The 17851-nt window shown below is 45.1% G+C and overlaps 1 protein-coding gene across 3 annotated transcripts in view; it reads right to left on the reverse strand.

The window, feature by feature from the left end:
- Positions 1-17851, reverse strand: part of LOC147466169 (magnesium transporter MRS2-2-like) — an 82410-nt gene that overhangs the window by 50407 nt on the left and 14152 nt on the right. For all 3 annotated transcript variants that reach the window (XR_015189744.1, XM_086524528.1, XM_086524521.1), the window contains exons 2-4: positions 9500-9583; positions 7779-7855; positions 7622-7672 (exon numbers count right to left, since the gene is read on the reverse strand). Coding sequence is in view for 2 of the 3 variants with exons in the window: in XM_086524528.1 (XP_086380654.1) it covers positions 7622-7672; positions 7779-7855; positions 9500-9583 (212 nt within the window). In the remaining variant the exon portion in view is untranslated. The remainder of the gene's footprint in view (positions 1-7621; positions 7673-7778; positions 7856-9499; positions 9584-17851) is intronic.

Raw genomic sequence — 17851 nt, forward strand, 5'->3', positions numbered from 1 at the left:
AGGAGATCTTCGTACTCAAGATCTGGGTTTTCGTGTCTCCGATGTCGATCTTCCTTCAAATGTATGGCAATGAAGATGGGATCTGGTAAGTTCTTGTCGGGACTCAAAGATTCTTCAGGTAAAAAAAACTGAGAGGTTTCTTCGGTTCTTGATGGTTCTTGGTTCTTGAGGTTCTTGGATTCTTCCCTTGAGTTCGCGAAGCTGAAGCACACAGGGAGCTCTGATACCAATGTTAGGTGCAACGGAAGAGAATAAGGATTTGCTCGGATCTAGTACTCCGCACACAAACACAAGGGACACTTTACTTCACTTGAAAGAACTGAACTGAACTGAAAGAAAGAGAGAGACGAGAGAGAGAGAGAGAAGAGAAGACATAGGGATGTCGGGTCCCAACCCTCAAGGGCCCCCTTGCTCTGTTGCCAGAGCAAGTACTTTCGTTATTCTTGCACAATGCTGCTACAATTACTAAATGTTGAGATGCTGATGCTAATGGGTACTGACACTATTGATGCTGGGTACTAGGTACTAAGGTACTGAAGGGGTACTGAGGTTCTATGTCGAAGACGATGATGTCGACGACGGGTACTGCGGGTTCTATGTCGAAGACGGGGAGGTCGATGACGAGGTCTATGTCGAAGATGATAAAGTCGACGACGAGGTACTAAGGGTCTGTGTCGAAGACGGTGAAGTCGACGACGTTCTGTGTCGAAGACAGTGAAGTCGACGACGGTTCTGTGTCGAAGACGGTGAAGTCGACATCGGGGTCTATGTCGAAGACGATGATGTCAACAATTGGTTCTGCTTGTCTATGTCGACGACGACGATGGTGACTGTGACGATGACGATGATGGTGTCGTCGTCAAGTCCGAGATTGCGATGACGATGACGAAGGTGTCGTAGTTAAGATAGGGATCTGCGATGACGATGACGAAGGAGTCGTTGTCAAGATAGGGACTGCGATGACAATGATGATGTCGATGACGACGATGGTGTCGATGATGATGGCATCAAGGCTGAAAACTAAAAACGTTCGGCTGTCTGCTGAAAACTTAAAACGCTAGGGCTCCTGTTGAGGTGTTGCCTGACTGCTGGGTGCCTGCCTCCTTGTATCCCTGCTTCTTCTGCTTTTACCGAGTGCCCAATGGGTTTCCTTTATAGATCTTTAGCAATTTGCCCTACCTACTTTTCCAAAAAACTTACAAAAAGATTTCCAAAAGTCACTTTTAATAAAATGACTTATAGGAGGTGGTTCACGCGGTAAAATGCCTGCATAATGAAATGATTGTTCTTGTGCAAGAGAGGGTATGCAAGTGTGATTAGCCTGGACATGCACGTCCTGCTAGAGGCTCATAAAGGTGCCAGGCTGCTTAGTCCTAAGCTAAGACTCATGCTAGACTATGGCAGAAGCGTGTCCACGTGGCGCAAGTGAAGTGCGCACGTGACATCAAAGATCATTGTTGCCTAGGTGTGATTGCTAAATAAGTTACAATGATCATGATTCTCATCCAAGATCTCAACGGGGATTGTGATGTGAAGGTGATGTGAATGTCGTCTTTGTGCAAATGCTGGATATATGTTGTGGTCTAGTACATCGGTACTTAGAGTCAGTGTCTGTTGAGCTAGTTTTTGTCCTATGTTTTGCAGGCGTAATTGAGGGCGATTACAATTCTTTCAAGAGGGGGGGGTATGTGACAAAGTGATGACGTGGCATGGCCTAAAGGACAGAAGGGCCAATAAAATGTTCCGAACTTATGGTACCTGGCCGAAGGTGTTAGAGTTCAGATTCCTGTCTAGTGGTGGCTCAAGTATCTCCCAAGAGCAGATTAGGGAGTGAGGGTTGTTTGGTGGATGTGCCCGACTGTATCTGAGGTAGACGTACCTTTCTCGGCAATACACTCCACTGTGTTGTTCACCCGAGAGGCTGGCATGAGGAGGACCCTTGTTTCTAGGGTTTCCCGCGGTCAGAGTCTCGAGTGTTTTGCAGTTCTGCTACTAAATATGTGTGTCAGGTCACTTTTAGCGATTTCACATATTTATTAGCATTTTAGGGCCATTTATCAGGATGGTGGGATTTTGCAGTAGGTAGGGAAAATTGGCAATCTGTCTATATGCAACCCACCCTCTTATACTTTTGGCATGTTGTTCAATGCAGAGATCCAGCGTTTGGGCACACACCCTCTCCCTAGAGTTTTCTCTCTCTCTAGCATTTTGCGGGGTGTGGCTAGACTCCCGCGCGCATCTCCTCTCTCTCTCTCTCTCTCTCTCTCTCTCTCTCTCTCTCTCTCTCTCTCTCTCTCTCTCTCTCTCTCTCTCTCTCTCTCTCTCTCTCTCTCTCTCGTTTTTCCACAGCGATCCCTCTCCCTCTTGCTAGTGATTCCTTCCCTCGCCGTGTACACACCCTCTTGGGTGTGTCACTGCTTGCAGATTGTTCACGTGCCCGTATGGTGGGCGGTTCGCGCTAGGAGCTTGAGTCCAAGGAGATCTATCGCAATAGATCCAAGATCTTTAGGCTTCCCGGTCCCGAGAGGAGGTTTGCTTGCAGTTGCAGACAAGTTCATCACCTGATTCACCCTTTTCCGTTGCACCTTTGACATGGTATCAAAGCCACGGCATGAGATCGGTGATTTGTACGAGCTTTTTGGTGCTGAATTTCCGCGATGAAAAGAGATGGTTTATTGTTTTTCCTGCGTTTTTCACTCATTGGGGGCTGATTTCGGCTGTAGTGGACATATTTGGATTAGTCCGAGTTCTACTCCAACGTAGGTGATCAATCAATCAAGATACCAACCCTCCCTACCTTTCCCTCAAATCGGTAATTAAATGGAGAGAACTATGCCATTTGGAAAGCAACCATGATAACGGTCTTCGACTCTTATGAGCTTGGACGCTTTGTTTCAAGCAACTTTCAAAAGCCAAAGGATCCCGCGGGAGCGAAGCTATGGGAGCGTATCAATGCTCAAATCCGGTCTTTCATTATCCTTAACAGTACACCATCAGTCATGAGTCACATACGATTGATGAAAGACGCGAAGTTGATTTGGAATCCGCTTTCTTCACTATATGATATATGATCGAGTTTCTCCGATGAAGCAGATAGCCCTCCAGATGCAATTGAGGACCCTGGATGCAAAGAACTCTTCCATGCGGGATCACATCAACAACATACTTCATATGAAAAGAGATACTTCATATGAAAAAGAGATACTTCATATGAAAAAGCTTATCAGTTCAAAGGACATGGCCATCCAACTTTTGGCCCAAGTACCTCCTCGGTATACCAACTTCTATTCTTCATTGATTACGAGTGGTCGGTTGAATACTATCTCTTGGGACGAGTTTGTTTCAATGGTATTAGACCAGGAGGAGCGGTTCAATATGGGGAAGAAGTCAAGCTTCGAAGCCTAAACCGGTTCTTCCAACAACAAGAAGCAAAAGGGTAAGAAGAAAAGAAACAATTGTCACAAACTGCTCATGTGTCAAGCCACTGAAGAATGGAGCCAACTTGCAAATCCCGTCGAGGGGCCTAAGCCCTAAGTGAAGAAGCAAAAGCAACAGAAGAAGTTTTACCGACTTACAAAGTCTTGCCGAGTGGCCTATTTTTAAAGAAGAAGTTCCACCAATTTTGGGGACCCCATCCGAGGACATTAAGGCATTAAAATACAGTTGGACCCTCACACACGCGTAACCAGCTGATGACGTGACAGAGAAGTACGGATTTCCAGATTTTGTGTTGGCTTGCTGACGTGGCAGATTATACGGATTTTCGGATTTTGCGTTGACCTGCTGATGTGGCAGAGCCGTATGGATTTTGCATTGGCCTGCTGACATGGCAGAGCCGTACGGTTTTCCACGTTTTACGTTGACTCCTAACGTGGCAGAGCTGTACAGATTTCAGCTTTTGCACTGGTAGCTTTTGGGCATCTGTTTTTGAGCCAGTTGCTTTTGAGTTTCAAGCTTTTCATGTAAACTTCTTTTCAAGGCCAAGGGCCTTTAAATAAGTGCAGAGGGCTTTGTCTCTGGCACGCTTCCGTGAGAAGGTGCAGAGCGCGAGTACCGGCATTGTACTGAGTTCAAGTAATATAAAGAAATACCGAAAGGGGCGCCAAGGTTTGGGGCCAATACTCTCTGGGGTGGAATTCCGTCACTCCGTGTCGCATGTGCTCTCTCTCTTTCAGTTGAGTTGTTACTGAAGTGCTAAAAGTCTGTTCAGTCTGTTCTTTTCCATTAGCACGTGGTGCTTGTCTTGGGACAAAAACACCATAGACAAGAAGAGTGATGCTGAAAGAGAAGCCTTGAAGGCGGAGGCATTGCAATAGTTGCAGCAAGAAGGGCCATTATTGGAGGAAGTGTCTAAAGGGAGTTGGAGATGCTTCGACTTCTTCTGCGGCAATGCTGCAGTCACCAGCCTTTATTCATTTGGAGATTCTACCCTCAAAGGACTCCCCAGGGACATCGGAGGTTGCGTGGACTCTTGCAGTTTGAGATGATCGTGATTGGATTCTTGATAGTGGTGCCTCACGACACATGACACCTTCAAAGAATCTTTTGTCCAACTTGCGACGACAGTGGTATGCAAACCTCCAAGGTACTTTATGCTCTAAAGCTAAGGTTTCATCTTATGTCTGTGCACAAAGGTGATCTTTACAGAGGATGCGGTATCTATTCAGGATCGTGAATCCGGTAAGGAGATCAGAGGGGGCTCAATGGAGAACGCACGCTACAGGCTCCATGCTCTTTCTTCAGCGACACGGATACCTACAGGTGATCTTTGGCATTATAGATTTGGTCATTTGATCAATGATGCTCTTCGGCTTGCTTTTCGTAGCAAAGGCTTACCAAATGTTGGGAGTGAGCATGGGAAATGCATTACTTGCATTCGTGGAAAGCAACATCGAGAATCTATTCAGACTCCAAATACTCTTCTCCCGAGTCGTCGGAAGGTGATCGATGTCCGTTCCAATCTCCGTTGTTTTCTCCCGTACCCAAGTGGTCGGATGCGACAGTTTCCTCCTTGCGGAATTCGTCAACTAAATCCATGTGTGCTGCAAGTAAAGGGATTGAATCCTCCGTCGAAGAAGAATCGTCTGAGCTCTGATACCACTATAATAGACTTGGACACTCCAAGCCAAAGATCTAATGCAACACGCGACAGAATATGAAAGAACTGAACAAAGCTGAGAGAGAGACGACACGGCACAGCGAAGTTCCGCACACAGAAGTATTGGCCAGAGTAACAGGGAACGGCCGGAACGGACCCTTACCGTTCCTGGAACGCGTTTCCCACCCGAGCCAGGCACCCGGAACGGAATGGTGTTTTGCCCAAAAGCATAACCAGAACGGGCAATAGGAATGGGGCCGGAACAGGCATTCGAAATGCAGAACGACGGGCAAGCCGGAACGGCAGTTTTTGAATTTGAATTTCTGACCCTTTTTTTTTAAATTCGAGCCGTTAAGGGGTAGCATTTTTTAACCTTTTTTTTTTTTTTTTTTTGGTGGGGGGGGGGGGGGGGGGGGGGGGGGGGGGGCTATCATATATAATGGCTCAAGGCCTCCTTGAAAGCTCACCCCTCCCTCAAGGCTTCAAGCTCTCAACCTAAGCCTCAGGGCTCACCGCGACGTCGCTCAAGCCTCTCTCGAGTCTCTCCGCATCCCTTCAACCTCAAGCCTTCAATGGTCAAGCTTGAAGCTCGGAACTCTCTCCATTCATTCTCCCTCTCTCAAGTCTCGTCTACGGTCTCTCCCCCTCTCTCTTGGGCCTTAAGGCTATAAGCCTCAAGGCCCAAGAGTCAAGCCCTCAAGCTTCAAGTCTCTCCCTCTCTCCCTCTTTTGCTCAAGGCTCAAGTTTCAAGCTCCATGCCACAACCTCTCTCTCTCTCTCTCTCTCTCTCTCTCTCTCTCTCTCTCTCTCTCTCTCAAGCTCCCTGCCTTCTCGAGTCTCATGGCCCAAGCTTCCGCACCAAGTGAATGTGTGCCCTTGGGCGCGAAGAAGAAGAAGGATGAAGCTTCATGGTGGGATGAAGTGCATTCCCGAGTGTTGGGAAAGGCCGGTGGCGCATGGAAGTGCAAACTATGTGGCTTTGAACGGCAATCCGGCACAACCAAAGTCCGCGCTCACCTCCTTAAGCTAGTGGGAAACAAGTAGTAATATGCAAGGCGGTCAACAAGCAATTGTTGAAGGTATTTGAAGCCAAGGATGTCGCCATCAAAGCCAACAAAGAAGAGAAAGCAGCAGCAAGGCCACAACGTCCAGCAATTGAGCCCAACGACCTGGTTGTTCCCTCTTCTACACCTTCTTCATCGGTTGGTGGTGAGTAATGCGGCAACGACAGAGACGGCGGCGACATTATTTCGATCGGCATTTTCAATGCCTAATACTACTCCGGTCTCCACTCCCAAATCTCACCAACGCACCCTACATACCACTTGGGATCCAAAAAGGAAGGAGGATGTGGATGCAAGTGTTGCCCGCTTTTTCGAGCCTAAAACCTAAAAAGACAAAAGCTTAAACTCTGAGGCTGAAATCGGTAAATCGTGTTGAGCTACCACGTGGCACAGCTATATGGATTTCCACAATTTGCGTTGGCTGAGTTGGCAGTTTTGGCACAAAGCTTTTGGGTCAGAGCTTTTGGGAGCTTGTGCTTTTGATCACATGCTTTGTATCCCGTGTAAGTTTATAAGGACCCTTGGGGCAACTCTTCTGGAGAGCATGTGGGAGTCTCGGAGAGAGTTGGACCCTCTACTCAAGATGGTGCTAATCGGCAAGACCATATACCCCTCGACACGGTGTATTGCTTGATCGAGCAATCCACCTTAGTCGTTCGAGACACCTGAGACCTCGGAGATCTATGCATAGGTGGCGCACTTGAGGATTCAAGGTATCATCAAGTTATCATCACTCAAGACCGCGTGAAACCTCCCCGGCTTTTCACTATGAAGGTGATTGATGTTATACTGCAATTGCCTATGCGAGAGTTCATGGGATGACTCATCATCCCCACCCCCACCCCCATCCCCCCACCAAATTTGTGTGCCCACCTCATTGCCATACCCCCATTCTACAATTTGTAACAAGAGAGTGTACCCTACTTGCCTACCAACTTCATTACCTTTCCTACTGGGATTGTCGAATGATTGTATCACATCTGATATGGTTGTAACTTTTGGTATCATAGGTCATTTTGGCCTTCCAAAGACGTTAATATAACATCTCTCTCTCTCTCTCTCTCTCTCTCTCTCTCTCTCTCTCTCTCTCTCTCTCTCTCTCTCTCTCATTCATATGCAACATTGATGTACATGATTTTTTCTAAAAGTCAGCTTTGGCCTCTACAAGACATTAATATAACCTTTCTTTCTTTCTCTTCTCTCTCTAATTATCAAAAAATGATGCCATGTACTTCACAACGCAATAACCTACTTCCAACACAAAAAATAATGCCATCTACTTCATAGCGCAATCTCCCACTTCTTTGCTTAGAGATTTCAATAGCTGATAACCAAAAATGAGATGTGACAAAAAAGCCCTTTAAGTTAGAACCAGCAATTCATGTGCAGTAAGCATTTCAGAAGTAATAAATTGTACTCTTGATTGAAAAAAATTGCTTCTTCTTGGAGAACGACTTACTGATGAGCACGCTCCGAAAATCCATTGACAGAAGACCTGAGAGACTCCCTTCTACAACATGATCAGCATAATGGAAAAGATCAAACATGCGCAACAAAATCATAATAGCACATTCACATGGAAATATAACAAAAGAGGCATCTAAATAGAGTCAAACCGTGGACGATGAGCATCAAACAATAAACAATGATTTTTGCAAATTAAGGCCCGTACGTTTTCCATTCTGATAAGAATCTGCAAAACACCATCATAAGAAATTAAAATATACAGATCACGCAGACATAGATTTCATCATTATTTGAGAAGCAGTACAGGTTGCTACAATTAAGACTAACTTGTCTTTGATATTACATACACGTGAGTTTCTTTCTGTTGTCTTTTCCTTGATGGGAATGATTTAAAGTTTGATTTTAAAACAAAATTTCATATAAGTAAACATCTCTCATTTATTTTGCCCCTCATCTTTTAATCTAAAGTTTTAAGTAGCTAGAGTTTTGTTTTAACAAAACTACCCCGTAAGGCAGTCTTGTATCATTGTGCTACTTGTGCCTGGCACTTTGTGGAGAGAGAGAGAGAGAGAGAGAGAGAGAGAGAGAGAGAGAGAGAGAGAGAGAGAGAGAGAGAGATCTGGGAAAGGCTCTCCATACTGATTACAAACTGCTCATACAAGTGACCAAGGGTGGTCCGGCATAGATCTGACATGCCTCTTATGGCTAGACCCAAGGTACACACACAACTCTTAACTGCTACTGCCATCTACTCCTGCACACAAGGCCACTGGCCCGGTCTCATCATGTGTTACAACCCCAACACTGGATCTCTACTCTCCTAGGCCAACAAACAAGGAATGGTGCTCTGCGTCTGACTGGAATGCCCATGGAGGGCTGCCTGTTGCCGGTCTCCAGCTACTGCCCACAGGGGTACCCAAGGAAGGGCGTCCCCCTCTCGGGCTGAATGCAATGACTAAATTGAGCTCCCCTGCTCCCTATATAAGGCCAGCCCAAAAGCTGGCGGCCCAACCCTCTCCACAACTCCATAAAAGGAGGGAAATAGGGGGAAAGAGGGGAACAAGGGCATCAACGGGCCCCTAGGGCTCCGGGGGGATATCAACAATGGCTAGGGAATAACATCCCTTGTCAGCAGGAAGATACATGGCCATGGAAAGAGCATCCCGACATGAGAAAATAACCTCACACTAGCCGAGCACAGCCACAAAACAACCCTCACTCCCTAACACTTGTCCCTAGGAGAAACTCGGACCGGCTGACTGAACGAATCCAGAGAGTTGCCAAAGCTCTAACACTCCATAGCTTGGACAACAGCTACAACATCCTACTCATGATATCAGTTCCCATGAGTAGGTACAAGCTTGAATCAGAACTTACTTTCAAAACCAATCGATTGAGTTTCAATTACACTCCAGAGGTGAAGGGGAACATCAGACATGATAAAAGCCAGCACTTCCCAAATAACAGCAACTTACTAAATGTACAGAAGGAGCAACGAGAGCTGAATAACAAAACATTGAGTCACTAAGCAACTTAAATCCATGATGGGTCATGTCCCCTCTTCTATAATGCAATAAGTCTTAAAACTCCTCTTTATTAGTTTCTATAGATGCAACTGAAAACCAGGAAAGAGACCTATTGTTTGCTTCTCTACTAAGGACCCCACCCACGACCCTCACTATTCCAATTCCCAAGAGTGCCTGTAAACCACGTCTCCAATACTAGTCATCATAAACCACCACAAAAGGACCATGACAACAGCTTACCCAAACTGTTAATAGTTCCATGTAGCAACAAGCAATCTCACAACCATGTTACAATCTCTATACTAGATTCACAAACTAAGGGTAATTAGAAAGACAACACTAACCTGATTGTTTCTTACAGCAATAGCAGACCGCTTCGGAATAAAAAAATTACCGGCGAGAAGGTCCAAGTCCTTTGCATGTACACCCTACAACAGCAGAAAATAAAAGAATAAGAGCAAGCTCAGAAAGTTAGAATAGAATAAAATTGTAACAATTTTGGCTAAACTGCTAGCCAGTGATGTTATTTAATCAAAATGATTTTTGTGCACATAAGGTCTAATAAGAATTTATTGGTACCAATTAGTATAAGAAAAGATTGGTAAGTTTTTCCGGTGCATTGTGCCATATGGGAAATTTACCCGCCTCAAGATAAGTTGAACAATAGCCGGACGTATTGCAAAGCGTGCAAGTACAAGTACACGAATAAGATGGTGCCCCTAGATTACAAAATAGACTATTTCTTATTTTTGGCCACCTGTATAAATGGCCAAACTAACATTATATGATGACCCGGCGGGAGCAAACAGACTCTACTTGGAAGTGGTAGAGACAAATAAGGAGAACAAGCTCCAGACTGGCCAAAAATTATATATACCTAGATGAATCCAGGATAAGCCCAGATTCACCCTTGAAGGAAAGTGCAACTTAACATACTCCTTGTAATTGGTTTTTAAGCCTAAGGTTAAAAGCCTTTTAAAAGTAGGTGGTCCAATGTCACGAGGACGTGGCAACTGCTAACCTTGTTTGTTGGTTTTCTTATGATTTTTATTTAATTTTTGGGACCCTCTTTTTAAAGTTGCAAATGGCCGGACATTGTATGGCCATGTGAAACGGCCGACAGCCGAGAGTTTCACCTGCAGGCGGAAAGGCCTTGTAGCCACGAGTTGGTCGGGCCGACCAGCACTGGAATCCGAGCAGTAAAAGTATGTCTAGGCTCAATTCAAAGTCATTTAAACCCCTCGCTACACTAATAAGTCGGTGGGTACTAGGAAATTAACTCAAAACAGGCAAAGTGGACACATGGCGGCTCCTATGCAGTTTTCCAGCTTGCATGAAGAGGGGGCGCCCATTTCAAGACGGGAGGCTAATTTTGAGTCATTAAGGGACTACAGTGTAAGGTGCAGCGGAAGTGAATGTTGAACTTTGCTCAAGATGAGTGCTCCGAACTGAGCTCAAGGGTTCCTTTTACTTACGGAAGGGAGAGCCTTCCGTTCCTTTAGTGAGAGAGTGCCATGGACACAAACAAAGTGGATAAACACTGTGAATGAAGGTGTTGAGACTGAGAGAGAGAGAGAGAGAAGAATACGACACCAGAATGTTGTCAAACCCTCTTCCAAGGGCCCCACTCTCGATGGCGAGAGTGGTATGCTATTGATTGCACAATCTGGTACAATATGCTGATGCAAATCTAAGTGGTGCTATGTGAGGTCGACGGTGGTGCCGACGTTGACAAGACTATGGCCGAAAACTGAATGCTTGGAAATGCTTGGCGAATCTGCAATTGTCGAAGATGACGGGGCTGATCTGCTATTGCAAAAACGTTGTCCTTGCTATCTACAAACGCTGGATCTGATGCCCCTTTAATCGCTGGTTAACTGCTGTTTTGTTGTTGAAGAAAACCCTAACTCTTCTGCTAAGAAAAACGCTAGTTCATGCTGTCCTAAAAACGTTGGTCATGCTGAAGTTGCTGCTGCAAAAACGTTCTCTGCTGCTACAAAAACGCTGGTGGTTAAGGCTGATCTATGGGCTGAAATCGTGAGGCCTTCAAGGGATGAAAACGCTGGTGGTTCCTTGCTGAAAACGCTGGCTTTGTTATAGGAAGGAAACGCCAGGGCTTCTTGGGGTTGGTTTTGCTTGAGAGAAAGAGGTAGATGCCTGTTGCAATTCCTTGCATGTGCCCTGCCTCTCTTCTGCCAGATAAGCCTAGCACTAGGTTTGCTTATATATTATCTTAGCAAAATTGCCCTACCTAGTTTCCAACAAAAGTCACTTAATAAATAAGTGAAAAATGTCAAAAATAGGGAAATAGGTTTTATGCACTAGAAACTGCTCCTGATGGATTCTGATGGTAATGCTGATGATCATGTTGTGTGCAACCAGAGGATATGCATCTACTCTAAGTGTCTGGACATGCACGGTCTGCGAACAGACTCACAAAAGTGCCAGATCACTTCCTATTCTAGGCTAACTTGACTGAACTGAACCCTGGTCATGCTGTAGCTTGTCCACGGACACATAGGGTTGGATGTGTCAGGTGACATCCCCTCCTTTTCAAAGTGAGATACTGGTACCGAACTGTATGGCGTCGAGAGAGATCGCCAACAGCATCCGGAATCCTGGAAAAGACTCTTCGTCGGCCCACTCTGATGCGTGGGTGTCACAAAGTGATGACGTGGCTACGGACAGAAGAAACCCTAATTTCTGCCAGAAACCCTAAAATTCCTGCAAACCCTAATTTCTGTCAAAAACCCTAATTTCCGAAAATCGCAGAGGTGGAGTGACGCAAATCTACTGGCTTTTTGCTACGCAAGGATTTGGAGATAGAGAGAGAGTTGAATTGCTTTAATTTGCCCTCTCTTGAGATAGAGAGAGAATCTGCTTTTGCTTTTAAGCTTTTGGGGCTTTGCTTTTGGGCATCCCTTGTAACCTTTAAATTGGTGGTGAGGGCCTCACTTCTCAGAGCATCGGGACGTAGAGTCTGAGAGTGAAACCCTAACCGCTCTCTTTTGTACTCTTACATTGATTTTAATACATAAAGAAATACCGAAAGGGACGCCAGTCTTTGGGGCCAATATCTCTAGGCACAAAATTCCGTCGGGCCAGTGTAAATCTATTGTAATCTGTGAATTGTTTTGAACTGCTTATTTGGTGCTGTCGCGATTGATTCTTGACTTGGAGTATCCAAGTCTGGTAGAGTGGTATCAGAGCACGGCCGATTTCTCTTCTACTGGAAATCCGATCCCCAATTTTTTTTCCGCGGCACCTATGGCTTCACGCAAGGATCAGTCGACTCCCTCTGCATCTGGAGATGCGGGCAGGGATCACAACGAAGATTCAGACAGAGTATGGTCTGCCTCGGCCTACTCAGGCGGAGCAAAGAGAGACGACGCGTCGTCAATTGATTGGCGACGCAACAAAGATGATGCTCAGTTTTGCAAAGGATCCGAAATTGGCAAAATATATGAGCGAGACTTCTTTTCAGGAAGTGCATGCACAGTGGCAGAAAACCACTACACCACCCTTCAAACCCGCTCTCAAGAAACCTTCTGATCACAAACAGTATACAGAGAAGGAATTACAAGAGGTGGTTGATGCACAGATTGCTCAGCTTTTTGACGCGCAAAAGAAAGCCAAAAAGCACGGCAAAAAGCAGAAGAAAAGCACTGACTTCCCGGGATATTTGGGTCGTCAGTCGACGTTCGACAAGGCAAAGAAACAAAAGAGCATGTTCGATTTGAAGGAGTACCCAATTCTTCTTCTTCTTCTGACAGTTCTTCTAGCTCTTCGGATTCGAGCGAAGAAGACAGAAATGGTAAAAAGCGAAGGAAGAAACAAAGCTTCAGAAAGGGCAAGAAAAAGGCAAAGAAGACTAAATCTCGCCCAGAGACTGACACTTCTATTGAGGACTCGTCTACAGACAGCTCAGATTCTGATGACAGAAACTTCTATGCGAACAAGAAGAATTTTTACAAAGCCAACCAGTATGACTTTCTCGAAGATAAAAGCAAGAAAGTCCGAGAGTTTAAGGAAGGTGGCCACTCGATCAAGTTTGATACTTTTTCAAGATACTCAAATGCTTCGAAGGCTTTGTCTTTTATACAGCAGTTTGACATTGCTTTCCCGAGAAGATGCTATTCAGAGCACTCCAAGATTCGGAGACCTACCTCTTACCTTAAGGGGAATGCTCGTACTTGGTGGTCCACGCTTCTTTTAAACAAGACTGCGCCAGTTAAATGGCCGAAATTTAAAAAGCTTTTTATTTCTTCTTGGTTGACGCAAGAATATGAACGAGATATACGAGCTGCTTGGAACCATCTTCGAATGACCAAGAAAGATACAATCAATGCTTATTGTGAAAGATTCTGGAGCTATTTTCTACCCGCCTCTTCATTCAAGAAGATCTCGTTCAGAGAACAGATTGAGCGGTTCACATTGGGTCTACCTACAGAGATCCGAGATCACTGCTTGGAACAGAAATCAGCTTCTATTCAGAGTCATGCGAAGCGGGGCTTTGCCATTCACTTTGATAGTCTGACCTACCCCACAGATGAGGCCATGACACAACGAGCCGAACAGACTTCTGGGAATGAAAGTAGAAAGAAAAAGAGCAACCCAGAGAAAAAGGATGCACGACCCGAGCTTACTCTTAAGGAGAGAGCTCGCTTCATCAGAGAGGGGAAGTGCTTTGGATGCGGGGAACAGGGACATATCTCCGCGAAGTGCCCTAAAAAGGCACAGAAAGAACAAAATGATAAAGACGTCGACAGGCCTGAGAGTTCGAGAGCAGCTAAGGAGTGTGGCAAAAAAGGCAAATAGAAAAGCAGAATTGGTACCACATGGCGTGGGACCTGCACCGAATCTAATGAATGAAAGTACAAACTTTACCGCTTTTGGGGCAAAGTGAAGGATCAGGAAGCTCTTTTGAATGAGCCGAGGCCAACTTCTTTTCACTTGGAATTGGCGGCTCGATTTGGAATTACACCCGACAGACTGACGCCACAGGCGGAGGTAGTTCGACTCGCACCCGGATGGGATATTGCCATTACACCGAGCATTGGCAAACTTCGTTTGCAATGACAGGGGTGTTGAGGGCACACGAGTGACGTTCTACTCAGATCCCTTGGTACCACAAGAACTACGCCGTGGTTGACTACCCGATCGGGAAAGCGACTTTGATAAATGAAGGGCTTAGAGATTGTACTTGATGAACTTCAGTTTCTTACTCATTCTTTTGGGAGAGAACTGAACGATGGATAAAGGTTGAATATATTTTGTCCTGATCAAAGAACACCAAGATTTTTCTCCACACTCATGCCGATTGCTTTTCACAGGGCCTGAAGATCAGACCATTGATCTGATACCTAGAAGCATGCCATCGAACAGGCCACCTTACCATGTGAGCCGAGTACAGAATGAAAAGATTATGAACCCAATGAAAGACCTCTTGGAAAAGGGTCTTGTCCAACATAGTACTTCACCGTATTGCTCTCCACTGTTGTTGGATATGAAGAAAGACGGATCTTGAAGAATGTGCATCAATTATAGCGCTCTCAACAAAATCACCATCAAGAACAGATTTCCGATTCCTAGGATCGATGATATACTCGACAGGTTACAGGGATCCTCATGCTTTAGCAGGATTGACTTGAAGAGTGGATATCATCAGATCCGAATCGCGCCAGGAGACGTCTATAAGACAGCCTTTCGGACGACTTTTGGGTTATTTGAGTTTTTGGTGATGCCTTTTGGCTTAACCAATGCTCCTGCGACATTTAATTGGATGATGGACAGGATTTTTCAAGAGTACAGGCTATTTGTTGGCACTTTCTTTGATGATAACATTGTTTTCTCCAAGAATGAAGCAGAACACAGAGATCATATGCTTCAGAGATACATTTTTTTTGGGACACTGTCTCAACAACAATAGGAGTGCAAATGGATCCGACCAAGATAGACACTATCCGTGATTGGCCCGATTTGAAGAATGTCCATGAAGTTAAAAGCTTCTTGGGACTGTGTTCGTACTACAGACGGTTCATTCGAAAGTTTGCAGAGGTTGCTTCCCCTTTGCATATCTTGATACAGAAAGGAGTCCCTTTCTCGTGGGGATCCACAGAGGTGATTGCCTTTCAGACATTGAAAGAGAAATTGACTACAAGACCAGATTTGACTTTGCCGAACTTGCAGAAGTCATTTGAAGTATTTGGTGATGCTTATGGTCATAGTCTGGTGCGGTCTTGATGCAAGAAGGCCATGTCATTGCTTACGAGAGCCGATTGTTCTCTAGGCCGGAGATGATAGCACAGGTTTATGAGAAAGAGCTTTTGGTGGTTATCCATGCTCTTACTCAGTGGCGGCATTACCTACTCAGAGCGGATTTTACTGTCTTTACAGACCATCAGAGTTTGCGCTACATCTTGTGACAGAAGCAACTTTCGGAAAAGCAGATGCGGTGCACGAACATCTTGTCACAGTTTCACTTCCAGATTGTCCATGTGTAGGGACAGAAGAATGTGGTGGCATATGCTTTGTCTCGGAAGCCGTTGGTTCTGGCTATTTCCGTGATACATCATAGGAGCTTCGAGGATATGGTCGATCAATATGCCACAGATACAGATTTTGCAAATATTTTCACACGGATACGGGATGGGGAGACAGTAGCTGGATACTCCCTTCGGGAAGGCTACTTGATGAGAAAGACTATGTTGTGCGTTACACAACCGTTGCGGGAAAAGGTTATGACTGAATGCCACTGTCCACCTTTTACGGGTCACCACGGCATTGCTACCACCAAGAAGGGGTAGAGAGATACTTCTTTTGGCCGAGACTCAAAAAGGATGTGGAAGAGTTTGTGCGCGGTATGCCAGAAGGTCAAGTTTGACAGGCATAAGGCAAAGGAATTGTTGCAGCCTTTACCCATACCCACCCGCCCCTCAGAAAATATTGAAATGGATTTTCATTTTTTATCTCCCGAGAACACAGAATGATCACGATGATTTTCCGATTACATGGCACGTCTGAGACGATTGTCTCCGACAGAGACCCCAGATTTATGAGTTTGTTTTGGAAGGCAATTTGGACGAACATTGGCACGCGGTTGCAGTTCTCGTCATCGTTCCACTTGCAGACTGACGGGCAATCTGAGATTGCCAATTCAGTGGATTTAGATTTATTGAAGTCTTGTATCTCGGATCAGAAGACTCAATGGGAAAAGAACTTACCTTTGGTGGAATTTGCCTACAATAACAAGATACACTCTTCGACGGGAAAACGCCATTTGAGATTGTTGAAAGTGTTGCGAAGGTTCCATCCTTCCTAAGCACGAAAGATTAGATATTTGAAGCGGATGGATATTCGCAAGATTTGGATACGGCTTTTGCCAAGGTTCGCGAGACTTTGCAGGAGTCTCAAGAACGACAGAAAAAGGCAGCGGATCGCCATTGTCGCGACTTGAAACTGAAGGAGGATGATTGGGTGCTCTTACGTTTTGAGAAGGCATGCCTACGAAAGAAAAAGGGAAAGGAGAGGCTTTTTCCAAAGCTTAGTATGCGATACTATGCACCTTTCCAGATTACTGAAAAGATAAATGATGTCTCCTTCCGATTGAAATTGCCAAATACTTGGAGGATTCACAATGCATTCCATGTGAGTCTCTTGAACCTTTTAAAGGTGATGTGCCTGATGATGGGGAGCCCGATGAGCAACCCGAAGTGGAAGAAAACGAGGAGATCCTTGTTCCTGAACAGATTTTGGCACATAAGGATACGAAGACTAAAGGCAAAGTCCGAAGGCGATTCTTGGTTAAGTTCAAGAACTTTCCTGCTTTTGATGCGAAGTGGATGGAGGAGGAGAACCTAGCAGATACTCCTCGAATCGTGAAACTTTACCTCGATGTTTTGGTTTAGCATAGTCTACTCCAAATGGAACCCAGAAATTCAGCTTGGCCGAAGATCTAGTGCAGTGGGATGCACAAGAGGGGAGTTACTCCGCTCCTTTGTCAACAGATGCCTTGATTTTGATACTAAAGTCACTGATGTCTCTTTGAGCTTCAAGGATACTGAGAGCTAACAGTATTCTGCTGGATGACTTTATGAAATGGAATTCGTGATAATGATACTGATTTGTTCTTGACTTCTTTTGAGTGCAGGAACTGATAGACGAAATGACTGCAATATTTTGGTCTGATTAATCTGGAATAGACATGGTTGCAATAGGGGTTAGTCAATCGGACATCGATGAGGTCCCGATTGGACCTAGATGTGATTGCTAGCTACATTGCCGATAAATCATGGTCTAAGATCCGAATGAATGTTGAATGTCATGTGATGTCCTGTGATGGTGATGTCCTATGATGTCGTGTGATGTGACTGTCGATTTTGTACATGTGCTAGATGTGTGTTCCTAGTACGTAGGTACTACCAGTCAGTGTCTGCTAAGACGGTTTATGGCTTTTGTCGGTTTTGCAGGCGATTACAATGCTTTCAAGAGGGGGGTATGTCACAAAGTGATGACGTGGCTACAGACAGAAGAAACCCTAATTTCTGCCAGAAACCCTAAAATTCCTACACACCCTAATTTCTGCCAGAAACCCTGTCACAAAGTGATGACGTGGCTACGGACAACAAAAACCCTAATTTCTGCCAGAAACCCTAATTTCAAGAAATCGTGGAGGTGAAAAAAAAAAGGGAAATTTT

This window comes from Adiantum capillus-veneris, chromosome 1, assembly GCF_014529385.1.
Source record: "Adiantum capillus-veneris isolate H3 chromosome 1, ASM1452938v2, whole genome shotgun sequence".
NCBI lineage: Eukaryota > Viridiplantae > Streptophyta > Polypodiopsida > Polypodiales > Pteridaceae > Adiantum > Adiantum capillus-veneris.